At 36.9% G+C, this 14,289-nt stretch overlaps 1 protein-coding gene across 1 annotated transcript; it reads right to left on the bottom strand.

Annotated features, from left to right (window-relative positions):
- Window positions 1–1,182: 1,182 nt before the first annotated feature.
- LOC307185999 (NADH dehydrogenase [ubiquinone] 1 subunit C1, mitochondrial-like) lies at window positions 1,183–1,657 on the bottom strand. Its single transcript, XM_079920643.1, has one exon. The coding sequence runs from the start codon at window positions 1,415–1,417 to the stop codon at window positions 1,187–1,189; it is 231 nt and encodes a 76-aa protein (XP_079776769.1). The 5' UTR covers window positions 1,418–1,657; the 3' UTR covers window positions 1,183–1,186.
- Between the last annotated feature and the right edge of the window lie 12,632 nt (window positions 1,658–14,289).

Below are 14,289 nucleotides of genomic sequence, written 5' to 3'. Positions count from 1 at the left end.
CATAAGCATCTTAAATCAAAAGAGCCACCACTGAGATTCAGCTGCAACTCACGCGTGCGTCATTTAAACACGCTTAGATTGAGTGGCTTATCTGGCCCCAAATAAGTCACTGAAATAATTGGAAGCAGAAAGAGCTTTTGTACACTGTCCTTCTTTCTTTGATCACTGGACTCATCTCTTCAATGAACAGGTTTCACCCAACAAAATGATACGTGGTTTGGAACTACGGTGGAATAAGCTCAGATTGGTGAACCAACAGCCCTGTTGGTTCCGAAAATAAAATTGTGCAGGCACTGAATAAGTATCACAGGAAAACATTACCAAGTCTTATTAGGAATACCGTTGGAAGTAGCTGTGATGGGAGAGTGGGGCCCAGTTCCTTTAAGAGGAAGGTTGGGACTATTGAGTTCGCTCTCAGCTCCTCTCATTAAAAGGGACTTAAATGAAGACTCCTGACTGTGAAGGGGAGGCCAGCCAGGCTGGGTGAAGGAGGAGGCTTCTGCTAACAAGCCTGGTATGGGGCCTTACACAGAAAATCAGCACAATTGACATCTTTTGTTGTTTCTATGCGGACTGATGTGTGGGAGAGAAGGCCCTGTTGGGTTAGTTAGGGATATCCTTTTTGAGGGAGCCCTGGAAAAGGAGCCAGATGGTGAAATAAAGACTAGCTGAGATCAATGTGACAGGGGCTTCGCAGCACCTTTAGTTATGGCTCTGTTATACTGGGAAAAAGCAGTTGTTCCCCTTCTAGTTACATGCTTTGCTTCTGTGGTGTGAGTGTCTTGAATGTGCCTCTATAAATGCAAGACGCCAAGACCAATATAGAGTGTTGTTTTAAACTGTACACACAAAGACTCCTCGGTTAGACCTCTTCCCATGGTGTAAGTATTTTGATGGTTGCCATTTTGCACTCTGCCCATGGGGTAGAGCCAGGTAACCGTAAATCCCAGCTGGGCTGATCAGCAAAGACTCACTCTAACCCACTTTGGTCAAGCAGCTCATGTTCTTTTAAGCACTTCTTCTTCTTTTTTTAATACAGAAGTATTTTTTAATTTAATTATGTGAAACACAAAATGCTGACTTGACATATATTCACATGTAACTCTTTCTCTCACGTTTACAGCTCAACAGATTGGTGAATCCAGAGGAACTGCTATAAACACTACTGTATCGGTATTTCAAAAGTTTATTCCAACCCATTTCTTCTTTTATACTCTAAAACATCTTCATTATGCTGTTGGATGAGATAGATCCACAAGAAGACGGAGGTGCCCAAGGTCAGTCCAACCTTCAGCCAGTCAGGTCTGCCAAGTGGCGATTCCCGAATGTAGAACTTTGACCGCGCTGAAAAGCTGCTGGGGAGCCTGGCCCAGGCCACCAGCTTGGACAAAGGGCGCAACAAGGCGGACGGCACCATCTTGCCGGGCTAGGCTCCGCCTCCTCCAGCCCCGCCGCTCCCGGGGGTCGGTGTCCAGCCGAGCGCACCCTGGCGGGCGGAGGTGCGGAACTGCGGGCGCTAACCCCCTCTTTGAAGCACTTCTGACACGCTCAGCACCCTTATGTCCTCAGCGCTTGTGAGTATTTGGGCTTTCCCAGCAAGGAGGATGACCTGGTCCCTACAGTTTATACCCTACTGCTTGGCCTTCAGACAGTGTGCTCACCGTAAATGAATCCAAGGAAAAGATCGGATTCAAGATCAGATTCAAAGTTAAGTGGAATTTGATTTGATAAGGAAATATATTTACCTCTTAAATGTTAGATTCATATGCATTAGAGCAAATTAAAATTAACTTTAATATTACTAATATTAATAATAATGTTCAACACTACCATGTTTAATGCCATGGTGGTAATGTAGTTACTGAGGCTTTGCTGAAACATGACAACTGCTAATAACTGCTGCTTTTTGAATGCCTACTATGTGCCAGGGGATTTATGTACATTATTAGTCTTCCAAAAACTCTGTCAGATGTGTAAACCTTGTAATTAAGATATAGGGACTCTGGCAAAAAAAAAAAAAAAGAAAAAAAAAGCCCAAGTAAATTGCTTAAGATTGCCCAAGTAGTAAGTGGGAGAGATGGGCTCAAACTTAGGTCTGTCTGACTCCAAATCCCATGAGTTTCCACAACAATGTGTTATCATTTTAGTGTTTTTCTCTAAGAAGAAGGAAAATTATTTTAATATATTTGGAAACAATATTATCTTTTTATTTTAAGATTTTGCAAGGCAGAATAGGAACATAATCTATCATAAAAGTACGTTTGGTATCGCAAACTCCAGGAAAATAATGGACGCCTTTCTAAAGGATGCAGCAATTCTCCCCCACTGATTTCGCATAGCATTCATCTACAGAATTTAACTTTTTCTAGATTCCTGGAGGAAAAATCCCTCCTTACATGATAAAATTAAAGGCATATTCATAACCAAAAATTCCTCTAAGCAGAATTGAATTTTAAAACTTCCAGCAAAAAGAGACTGACGTCTCAGCAGAAGGTAAATAAAGATACTTTCTGCATCTTCTACATTAATTGACACTCATTTTAAAATATACTGATTAGTTGATGGACAGTGAACTAAGGAATTTTCACCTTCTAGTAAATTATGTGAAGTAGTGGCACCTACAGACAATGTATGTATTGCAGTCTAGCATCATTAGAAAGAAATTCTAAAGACTTTAATATAGGAAGAACCTGTTTTGTCAGGTTTTAATTTGTATTTATTTATTTTAAAATTTATTTATTTTTTACTTTTTTAAATTTTTGGCTGCGTTGGGTCTTTGTTGCTGTGTGTGGGCTTTCTCTGTTTGCAGCGAGGGGGGCTACTCTTCGTTGTGGTGCGCAGGCTTCTCATTGCAGTGGCTTCTCTTGTGGCGGAGCACGGGCTCTAGGCGCGCAGCCTTCAGTAGTTGTGGCATGCGGGCTCAGTAGTTGTGGCACGCGAGCTCTAGAGCACAGGCTCAGTAGTTGCGGCAGACAGGCTTACTTACTCTGTGGCATGTGCGATCTTCCTGGGCCAGGGCTTGAACCTGTGTCCCCTGCACTGGCAGGCGGATTCTTAACCACTGCGCCACCAGGGAAGCCCCTGTTTTGTCAGGTTTTTAAAATTACAGAATGCATCTTCCTGGAAAAATACACTATGTCTGGAGTATAAGTAGTTACAGAATATGCACGGCACATCTTTCTGACATCTCAATTTTATTCGACATTTATATACGAAAATAAATGTTTATTGTGACTTAGATGGCACAATTAGCCTGATTTTTTTTTTTATCTATGATGGAAATCTTCCAAAAGTGTCTCTGTTTCAAACGCATTCATTTTCGTCTTGCTATTAGAGGTTCTTCAGTGGAAAACTTTTAGAAATATTGGATCTAGCTCATTCCCTTTGTTTGAAAGATGAGAAAAGTCATGTGCCAGCTTGTGTCTAGGCTCAGAGAAAAGTTCAGGGAAGACAGACTTACAGACTCTTATTCTTCATTCTTTCCATCTGAATTTACCACAAGGTCCCCGTTTGTATGGTAGATACTCAATCCAAATAGGAAAAAAAATGTTCACTTTGGGGAATCACAAACACGTGGTCAAAAGAATTTGGGGAATGTGAGAAGTTCTATAACCTCGGAATCACTGAAAATTGGTAGCAATGCTACAATAAAAATCTCCCATGGGAGAAATTCTGCAGGTTCTCAAAGGACTATGAGTGACGTCGAGCAATTCCAACAGCAAGCACGTCTTCTTGCTCATCGTCAGTCTCTTTTTGCTGGAAGTTTTAAAATTCAATTCTGCTTAGAGGAATTTTTGGTTATGAATATGCCTTTAATTTTATCATGTAAGACAGCAATTAAATCACCAGCATTAGCTTTATAGCACAGTTAACATTCTGAAACACATCTATTCCATATAATGAAAGATACTCAAATTTAGGCCAAATTTTTAAGTTCAAAGAATAGCTTTAAAATAAGACTGCCAATGAGTATTTATTGTTTGATGTGCAGCTAGTTAGATATCCAGATTTTTGGGGTCCTACATGTCTTTGTGTTCTACTTTGCTTTATCAGAAAGCAAAAGGACTTAGATGTGGCCTAACAGTAGACAGATAACTTCAAAATTTCCAAATGATTCTTCAAAATGAAATCATAGACTGAGGTTGGCAAAAATAAGAACTGAAAATATGTAAGGATCATTACTGCAGCAGATAGCCCAGCCAGGCTCACATGGGTGCAAATTAGCTGTTACCATGTTGCTGAAGAGGCACGCATTTGGCTTTTAGTCAAAGCGACGTGGTCAACATGGAAACATTACTGTTGCACGTAACTAGTGTCTCAGATGTAGGGAGCCTCCAGGGTTTGTTAATTCAGCAACTTAAGAAAGCCGTTAAATACCCAGAATTATGCTTTTTCTTCTATCAGCCTTGCCATCTGGGATAGGCCCTTTCATGCTCGCAAAATGATTCTATCTGCAAGCTTTACATCCTCACACATCAATGTCCAGAGGAAAAACAAACTCAAGAGCCCTCTCTCACATGTCTTTCTTAAGAGCTTAGAATCTTTCTCCAGGAGTTATTCCAACAGATTTCCACTCATGCCTTATTAGATTGGGATCAGGTATCTCTTTCCAGCTCAATCTCCAAATGGAAAGGGAAATTGAACTACTGTGTTATGATTGGTTGAAGGCAATCAGGATTCTTGGGGCTGTGACTGGGGCAGGACTAATCTTTCCTGAGCCCTAATACCTGCATCAAATATGGGTTCTACAGAAGGAAAAGGGCTCTTGGCAAAAAACCAAGTGTCTCCTACACGGCACATCATAAAGCAACAGAAATTAACATCCCCAAGGATCGATGGGGAGAAACTTTTAGCATGGAAGGTACCTTGATATAAAATAGAATGTATAGGGACTTCCCTGGTGGCGCAGTGGTTAAGTATCTGCCTGCCAATGCAGGAGACATGGGTTTGAGCCCTGGTCCGGGAATATCCCATATGCCGTGGAGCAACTAAGCCCGTGTGCCACAGCTACTGAGCCTGTGCTCTAGAGCCCGTGAGCCACAACTACTGAGCCCACATGCTGCAACTACTGAAGCCCCTGCACCTAGAGCCCGAGCTCTGTGACAAGAGAAGCCACCGCAATGAGAAGCCCACACACTGTAACGAAGAGTAGTAGCAGTGGCAACTAGAGAAAGCCTGTGCACAGCAACGAAGACCCAACACAGTCAAAAAATAAATTAATAAATTAATTAATTAAAAAAATAGAATGTATAAGTGAAAGATATGCTTAGAGGACTTAAAGAAAGGAAAACACATTAGGTCAGTGTTTCCATCTATCCCTTCTGCTATCTGGGAATTTTATCTCTGACTCCTAATCACCAAAGGCAAAGGCAGACTACACCTTAAGGCTACTTTTCTCAGCTAGTATGTATACGAAGTACAAGAAGGATAATGACTTGTCTTGCAAAATACTGGGACAGCAAAAGGGTTTTGGTCTGGCTGCCTCTTTCCCCAGCACAACTACATGGGTTCTTTGGGCTTACACACACACACAAATTCATAAAGGCTGTTTCTAGCATTGCTGAGTGCCTGATCTTGGGTTGTGGCATCCTGTGGGAGAAGGGGCACAGGAGATGAAAAGGAAGGTGTTTGTTCTCAGGAAGAATTCAATGTAAGGGTCCTGTCAAACAATGTAGATTATGTAGATAATATAATGGAAGTTTATGTTGACAATTTCATTTACAGTGCATATTCTTATCATGTTCTACATTATGGTTACAAAGTAGATTATAGGATTTTTTTCCTCAAACAAGATTGAAAAGTTCAAAGGGATGTTATTTTAATAAATCTCTGAGCCAGAATCACATAACAGTATCATTTGAAGAAGAATTCTTAACCTTCTCTGTGGAAACTTGAAAAACATTAAAGAAAGGCAAGCCTCAAGACTTTCTACTAAAAAAACTGGTTATAAACATTTTTAAGCATAAAAGAAAATTGTACTTGGATATCCTATCTAATAGCGATTAATGTCCTAAAATTATATTTAGCTAAACCATATTTAGCTGTACTAAAGAAAGCTCAGGCTCTTTTCAGATCTAATATGATTCCAAGAATTCTAAGATTTTATGTATTACTTAATGTTGTTGTTCTTTTTGTTACTGAGTATTTGAAAACTACACAGCTTCATAAATTTAACAACTATTTATTCAGTAACTCATACACGCCAGGCACTGACTGTTCTGAGTGCTTGGGATACATTTGTGAACAAAAGTAGACAAAAGATTGAAGCCCTTGTGAGCTAATATTCTAGTGAGGAAAAGAGAGACCACGAATGATAAACATAGCAGATTAATAGATATACTATGATAGAAGGTAATAAGTGCAATGGGGGAATACAGAGCAGGGTGAGAAAATCTAGAGCATAAGAGACATTGCCTCTTTTTTTATGTTTTTTTTAAATTAATTTTTATTGGAGTATAGTTGCTTTACAATGTTGCGTTAGCTTCTACTGCACAGCAGACGTTGCCTTTTTAAATGAGGTGGATAGGGTAGACCTCATGGTGAAAGATGTATGTATATCTTATAAAGTATGTGTATATATAATATAATATATATTTACATGAGTACATAAATACAAGCTACGTTAAAATGAAATATTAACTATATGTATGTTTCTACACTGAAAGTCTATTAATATATTTCCCACTAATTTAAAATTTGCGATTAATTCAAACACTACATTGGTTAAAAATTTACCTTTGTGTTTTCCATGAAGAGCTTTTAATAGCATAAAATGACTTCAAAGAATGTTTTTATAATATTTTTTGTTTTTCTTGATTCTAACAGCTTGCTTATTTTAGGAAATTCAGAATATTAAAAAGAAAGAAAACAAAAATCACCCATAATCCCACTGCTCATAGATAAATACTAATATTTTAGAAAGATTCCTCCCTTTCTTCATACCTGTCCTTTTTCCTCTTTCCTCCCTCCCTCTCCCCTTCCTCCTTCACTTCCTTCCTTCCAATCTTCCTTTTATCCACCTAGATAGAATTAAAAATAATTATATAAATGGATAGGGTTTTTCTTTTTTTTAATTGAGGCTATGCATAGGTCTTCAATCTCTTATCTGAAAACTCTGGAATCAAAATGTGCTTGAGAATTGATTGGGTATAAAAAGGTAATTTTATATAAACTGTACATTACATAATATCCCTAGTGTGGTCTGGGGCAGGACCCTGCAATCAAATACATTAATAGTGAAATGTTTGTTCATAATACATGAGATTAATAAAGACCATAAACAGCCTCATATGAGTTACAGTCATATTTTGCTATTAATTGACTCACAGTTCATCACAAATAGTCTCTTGTTTTTCTGAGCTTATTAGATTTCAGAATTGCAGATAATGAATTGTGAACCTAAGCACATTTTTTTAAATGGTGTCGTTTCTTAAAGTTATATTTTAGAAAAAATTTAAAAATTTTTTTAAAAAAAGAACTTTTTTAAAAGTTATGTTAACATTCTATCATGTTAAGGTTTTGTAAACAATTTTGATAGTGACAAAATAGCTTACATATTAAAAATGTATGAAATATATTTTAAGCATGTTAGCCAATTGTTCACCATATTTGATGTATATGTTTTTCTAGTTTATGTTTGCCTATTAATGTTGTTTTTAAAAATATTTACAGATATTACATGTATCAATAAATACCACATATGATACCTGTGGTGTCATCATACTCATGGCTGCATCTGTAGACCAAACCTGTAGATTCTTTTTTGTTTGTTTCACCTTAGGGTTCACTTTAATGAAGTGAATAGTGTTGCACATTCTATGGGTCTGGACAAAAGTATGATGACATATATCAATCATAATGTCAAAGTATTTTCACTGCTCATAAAAACTTCTGGAATCTGTATTCCTCTCCCCTCTCCCCCCAAACTACTGACAACCACTGATCTTTTTATTGTTTCCACAGCTTTGCCTTTTCCAGAATGGCATATAGAATCTATTTTTCTTTTTTTTTTCTCCTTGAAAAGAGAGCTTCAAAGCCTTTATGTCTATAAGACCACTCATGGCCCGCCCATGCGTGGACCGGACAGGCTCCAGGTGGCAAACTCCCCCACTAAATACTGTAGCTTTTCTTCCAATATTGAGCCCTGTCCCACTGGTCCTGCCCAGCAGCCACGTGGAGGACGTGTGTTGGGTATTTGTTGGGTATTTTGTGCCCCTTGTCACAATGAGCCCAGATTCCTGTCAAGTGTGTTGTAAACAGACGAGCCATTTCTTCACGCTCCCTACTCTGAGCACACCCCTATAAGATGTTTTCAGTTATGTCTTTCTTTTAAGATTTTATATTTTCCTTTTTACCCCTCAATCCATCTAGAATAAACTCTTCAGCTACAATGTAACTTCTAAAAAAAACATTTTAAAGATACATTATAGCTATATAGATATTATAGATATATAGTTTATATATAGAGATATATATAAACATGAGCATTTGCACATGGTATAAGATTTTGACAGGTACTTTCTGAGGATCCTCTCTGACTTTTGGGAGCCATCTGGCTCAGAGAGCTGCTCTCAACCACGTGGAAGGTTTAGGATTAGAGCCCTGACCCTGTCAGTAAGGACCACGTGGTCCAACACTGCAGGCGCTGGGTCAGTATGAGGAAGGTTCTTAGTCAAGAATTATCTTCAAAAAATCAAAGACAGTGATATCCAAGTGGATGAAAAAGTGAAGAAAGAAAAGCAGCTTTTTTCTTAAGAAAGTTCGTGAAGAGTGGAAAAAGAAAACCCAGTGATTTCAGTGAATGCCAGTATAGCAGAAGAGAGGCAGCCCCTTTCTGCGCGAGCTAACAGGATGCTAGTCAAGAACACAGAGAAATGTCTTAGACCGTGAACTGTGTGCGAAGATTCAGAAACTCCAGAAAAGAACTTGATGATTCTTATTCCATAAAGAGCCATAACAGATGGCCTTTCTCAGAAAAGTGTTCTCTGCTGGCCTGGTTGATAATCGTAATGTGGTTTTGTAGTGGCTGCTAATTAACCAAAGATGACCTCAATGCTTCAGACATTGACACTTAAGTATAAAGGAACTTCTGGCCGTAATGTTCCTGCGGTTCCCAGTGAAGAGAAGCTGATTGGTTTTGCTCCTGGAGTGTCAGATGATGGATGTTCTTCGATGTCGTCCTTTCTCCATTACACTAATAAACCCTCAGCCTTTCCTCTTTCTGCCAACTGCCTCCTTCCCCTTGCAAAAGCTTAGTAATATCAGAAGATTGTGATGAGGTCAATTTAGATGAGAATGGGAGAATAATTTTTTAAAGTTTACCACACTCTGAGTTCTGCTTCTTATTCTAGCAATCCTCAATCCAAGAACATGTAAATGCCACACTGGCTTGACTGTTGCTAACTTTTACAAGCTGCAATGTAACATCCTTCACAATCAGTTTGGACTTCGCTTATAAAGAATTTGAAATGTATTCAGGTGGTATGTTTATTGGTGGAAAAAAACTTTCGGAAAGTCATCAGAAGAAAAAAATTTTTATCAGAAGTTTAGTTTTTCTTTTATTGTTAATTTTTTGTTGGATTATTGTCCATCAGACTATTTAATTCTGTACTTTATATATATATATATATATATATAAGATTTAACATATATATCATATATAAATTGTTTTTACATATTATCTATAAAGGGAAAATATCTGGCATATATGTTTCTTGCCATTAATTTCCTTTTTTACTTAAACAAATAGCTTCAGGTGTATCTTTGGAGTATCTGTACTTCCAGTTTTTGAAATAATCTAATTATGAACTAGGAGGCATATTCTATTGAAACTAATCGACAATCTGATTGTCTTTTGGAAATTGGAGTTGTCTTGCAGACAGGAACATCAGGAGTGTGCCTGAAGCTGGAATATTGCCATTTTGGATCTCCAAAATGGCTCTATATAAAGTGACATATGTAAGTTCAGCTTGCAAACTAGGCTATAACATAAAAAGTCCTCATTCTGCAAACTGCTAACCCCATATCCACACCTGTGATTTAGCTTCTCCTTGAATGATATGATTTGTTTTTCTAAAGAAGGTAAATGTGAAAACTGGAATCTGAGTTTAACTTGAAATTCCTCAGAACTGCAAGATAGAATAAAAATTATGAAAAGAATTTTGTGTAATAGCCAAAATGTAAAATGCTCTTAGGTTTTAAAAGTAAACACTTCTGGCTCATGTAGCCCTTGGCTTTGAACTGTGGCCTATATATAATGAAACTAATAACTTTCAGATTTTTAAACAGAAAGATAAACTCTCAGGGAGGCAGGCTCTTTGCATGGTACCATTGCTACATTCTAACTAACCCTAGATATGGGAGCACTTTAATGTATTTTTTAAAATGAAAATATATACTACTAAGAAATAAGGTATTTATAATCACTTTACCATAAATTAAGACATTATAAAGCCATTTATATAAAATGTAATGTAATTTAATTTTTGCATATTATTTATACAAGGATACCCCTGAAAGATGACTGAAAAGATAAATGAAAAATGAAAGTATAATGCCAAAAAAATGACAAGTGTTTCTCCATTATCGCCTTGTATGTCAAGTTGTCCAGCATTGGTTGGTATTCCCTCTACAGTTCCTTTGTAGACCAACTGATTTTTTTAGTTTAGAAACTTGTATGAGAATTTTTTAAAGTTTATGATTATTATTTTTGTAATACAAATAGTTTTTTCAGAGTGTGTCTGTATAGTCTTTATTTTAGTTCATTCTGTCTGGATCAAGATGAGCTCTTTTAATTTGCATGCTTTGATCCATTTTCAGTTGCTTTCAAATTGAACATCGTTATCACTCCTTGTTGGGTTTTCCTGGGGCTTACATCTTGATTGGTCTGCCCCTCTGTCTATCACCATCGACCTGGAACATCCCACCCATTCTTCCCATCATCTGCAGCTGTGTCTTCCTCAACTGGGTCTATACCACCCACCCTATGGGTGTGCTGTACTTCTTTTCCTGTACTTCTAGCCTGTCGCAGCCACTGAAGTTAACCCTATGTCTTTGAGTGGTATGTGATAGGATAACCCTTTCTGTGTTTGAGCCACTCTTTTAATAAGCATAATATATCTAAACTTAACAGAGAATAATCACTTTTTATGCTTTTGTCTTGCAGAGATAATCTTTGGATGGCATCTGATTTTTGTGTTAATTCTATTTATGGTATCTTTATCAACATGACTTAAATTCTCCACAAGCTGGGAACAGTTCACAGAGTGAGTTTCGTAACTTGCAATTTCACATGAAAAGATCTGAGAACTCCTACAGTAAAAGCTGGGTTGGACAAAGCATTTCTTACATTTATGAGGAAATCCTTTCCTGCACAGCTCCTATTTTTCCTCCTATCAAGCACATTTTGGGAAATGTTACCCAAGAGAAATTTCTTTAACCGTCACAGTAAGCAAAGGGAGCTAACATATGATGAAAACCACCCAACCGCCAAACATCACATATTTGATATCGTTTAACTTTTTACAAAAATCTGAGATTGTTTTCTTGTCATTTTTCAGTTATGAGAACTGAGGTTTATTCACATCAGACACACTTGCTCACATTCATACCTGTGCAGTCAGGGCCAGAATCTGTACCTGACTCCAAATCCCGGGCTTTTTCTACAAAACTTACTCATTCATTACATTCTTATTTGATAGAAGTGAATCTCTTGAAGATCTCAGATAAAAGCTCTTAAATTATCTCAACTATTCCTATTGGGAAAAAAACTCCTATTTTTACCTGATGATTTTTTCATTTTACTGGAAAGCAATCAGTGGAGTGTAAAGGCAATAGATGCTAAATAATTTGGTAATGAAGCAAGAATTAATGTCTAAAGGTAAATTAAAAGTTTGCTAAACATTGTTAGTGGTAATTTCTTTTGAAAAACATATGACAAACTGGAAAAAAATTAAATTTATGAATATAAATATAAATTTATGTCAGAAACATTGGCCTACCACTTCCTTATATTTAAAAAATTCATTTTAACTTTGTTCTTAAAGTTTCTTAGTGATTAATCTATGTCCTGGGATTAACTTTTATGTTTTATGGGGAAGATAGATTTCTGCCATACTGTTGGAACCTATTGAACTAGGAGTAATAATAAATTAAAGAAAAAATTAAAGGCTAGTTTTTCTTTTGGGGAAAATGGATCTACATTTTGCTAATTAATTAAATAATACATTTTGATAAAAAACTTATAAAGTTTTGCTAGAATATTTGAATATTATAATAGTTTGCTCACTTTAAATTGCCAAATTTTGACTGATTGCCTTCTGTGATTTATAGAAGGAAGATAATACTTCTAGAGACATTGAAAGACCGAGGAATAGGTTGGAAATTAAAAGGAGATTCAATCTCCCCTGGCTTCAATTCATTCTCCACACAGCTGCTAGAATACTTTTCCTTAGACATTAGAAAGAATAGGAACTGCCTCTCTTTAGTATCACCCACGCATCATGCCACACAAGGTACAGTTTTATGCAAATAAATTTCCAATAAAATGACAATGACAAATAATAATCCCAAATAGATAATTGATCAAGATGAGAGTTACGATATGTGTAGAATTGGCCAAATGTCCAAAAATGTATTGGTTTACAAGAAATTTTTAAACCATCAGAAATTTTACCTTAACTTCTTATTGAGGAGCTGCTCTGTATTTGAATTCACATTTTGCTGCAGAATAATCTGAAGTTTATAATGCTAGAGTTTAACTTTGCTGGAAAGTAACACCACCATCTCACTGATTTTTAAAGCAGAACTCATTTGGTGTAGTTCTTTCAAAAAGGAATTCTATTACCTATGATTTATTTATTAACAACGTATTAAAATGTAGATCATCAGTTATATGCAAGTAGGCACTTCATTGAAAGAAATAAGGAAATTAGACATGGGCTTTGGTGGTTTTATTTCACTGGAACTTTTCCCAAAGTTGCTTCATGAAAATATTTTCTTAAGGAGCTTTGTCAGGTTTTGGAGGAGATTCAAATGAATAATTGTATTTTATTTTTATTATGAAGTTTTCCACTTTAAAATATATTTGAGTGTACTGTGCAATGATCCCAGGTAATATTTTGTCAGACTTGCAAGCATAGCATTTGAATTGTTTAACTCATCTGATTATATTGGATCTGATTATATTATTATAAAGCTACCATCAGTCCTACTTTCCATTTTCAGAGATATAATAAAGAAAAAAATGTGTATATTGTATGTTTACATATATTCTTCACAAGACCCTTGACCTAAACTCTGAGCTTTAACTCCCACATTTGTGATGAAGATTCATTTGTTTCAAACTAGAGAAACTAACTCTGACTGACTTAAACAACTGATTGGAGAGATACTGGGTTACTCACATGAGTAAGAGGGAAGTTGTAGAACATGGTCAATCTTAAGGGGCCAAGGTAGCAACCACGATCCCCTCAAGGCACTCTGTTGCCTTGAAGTTCAAATTCCAGCAAGGGAAAGTCCAACCGGCCTGGTTTGGATCACATGGTTGTCCCTTGCCTAGGAGAGGACAGGACACTTTAGATCAAACTAGGTCCAGTGGGGAAAAAGATAATTTTCCTAAAGGATATTAAGGTGCTATTCCGAAAAGAAGATGGAATGGGTGTTTGGAAATCAAGAAAGCAACAGTCTCTCAAATACCTTTAATAAAGTATTATGCTAGAGTAACTTTGCTCAGAGAACCAGGAAATCTTATGTGTATTTTTTATCATTCTTTTGAGTATGCACATGCAAAGATATATAAGGAATAATATTGCCTAATAATTGACCTTAAAGCATATAATTGACAAGAGGTATTGAGCTATGTCTAAGATTGAGTTAATTGGAAGTATCCCATTTTATAAATGAGGTAGTTACCATATATATAACCCAGGTTTTAACTCCGAGCTCGTATAGATAGAGAAATTTGTTACAGCATTTAGAAAACTGGTGATTTTATTCACATATATCTGTTGGGAGAGAATCCTCCTTGGGAATATCCCATTTCTTTACATCTCGCAGGCAGAGACACTGATTGCCTTAGTTCTGGATTATCTTTTCAAAGATATTTTTCAGGGGCTTCCCTGGTGGCACAGTCGTTAAGAATCCACTTGCCAATGCAAGGAACACAGGTTTGAGCCCTGGTCCAGGAAGGTCCCACATGCTGCGGAGCAACTAAGCCTGTGTGCCACAACTACTGAGCCTGCACTCTAGAGCCCGCGAGCCACAACTACTGAGCCCGTGTGCCACAACTAC

The sequence above is a fragment of the Stenella coeruleoalba genome (genome assembly GCF_951394435.1).
Source record: "Stenella coeruleoalba genome assembly, chromosome: 4".
Lineage (NCBI taxonomy): Eukaryota > Metazoa > Chordata > Mammalia > Artiodactyla > Delphinidae > Stenella > Stenella coeruleoalba.
This window is presented reverse-complemented; position numbering and strand designations above follow the sequence as displayed.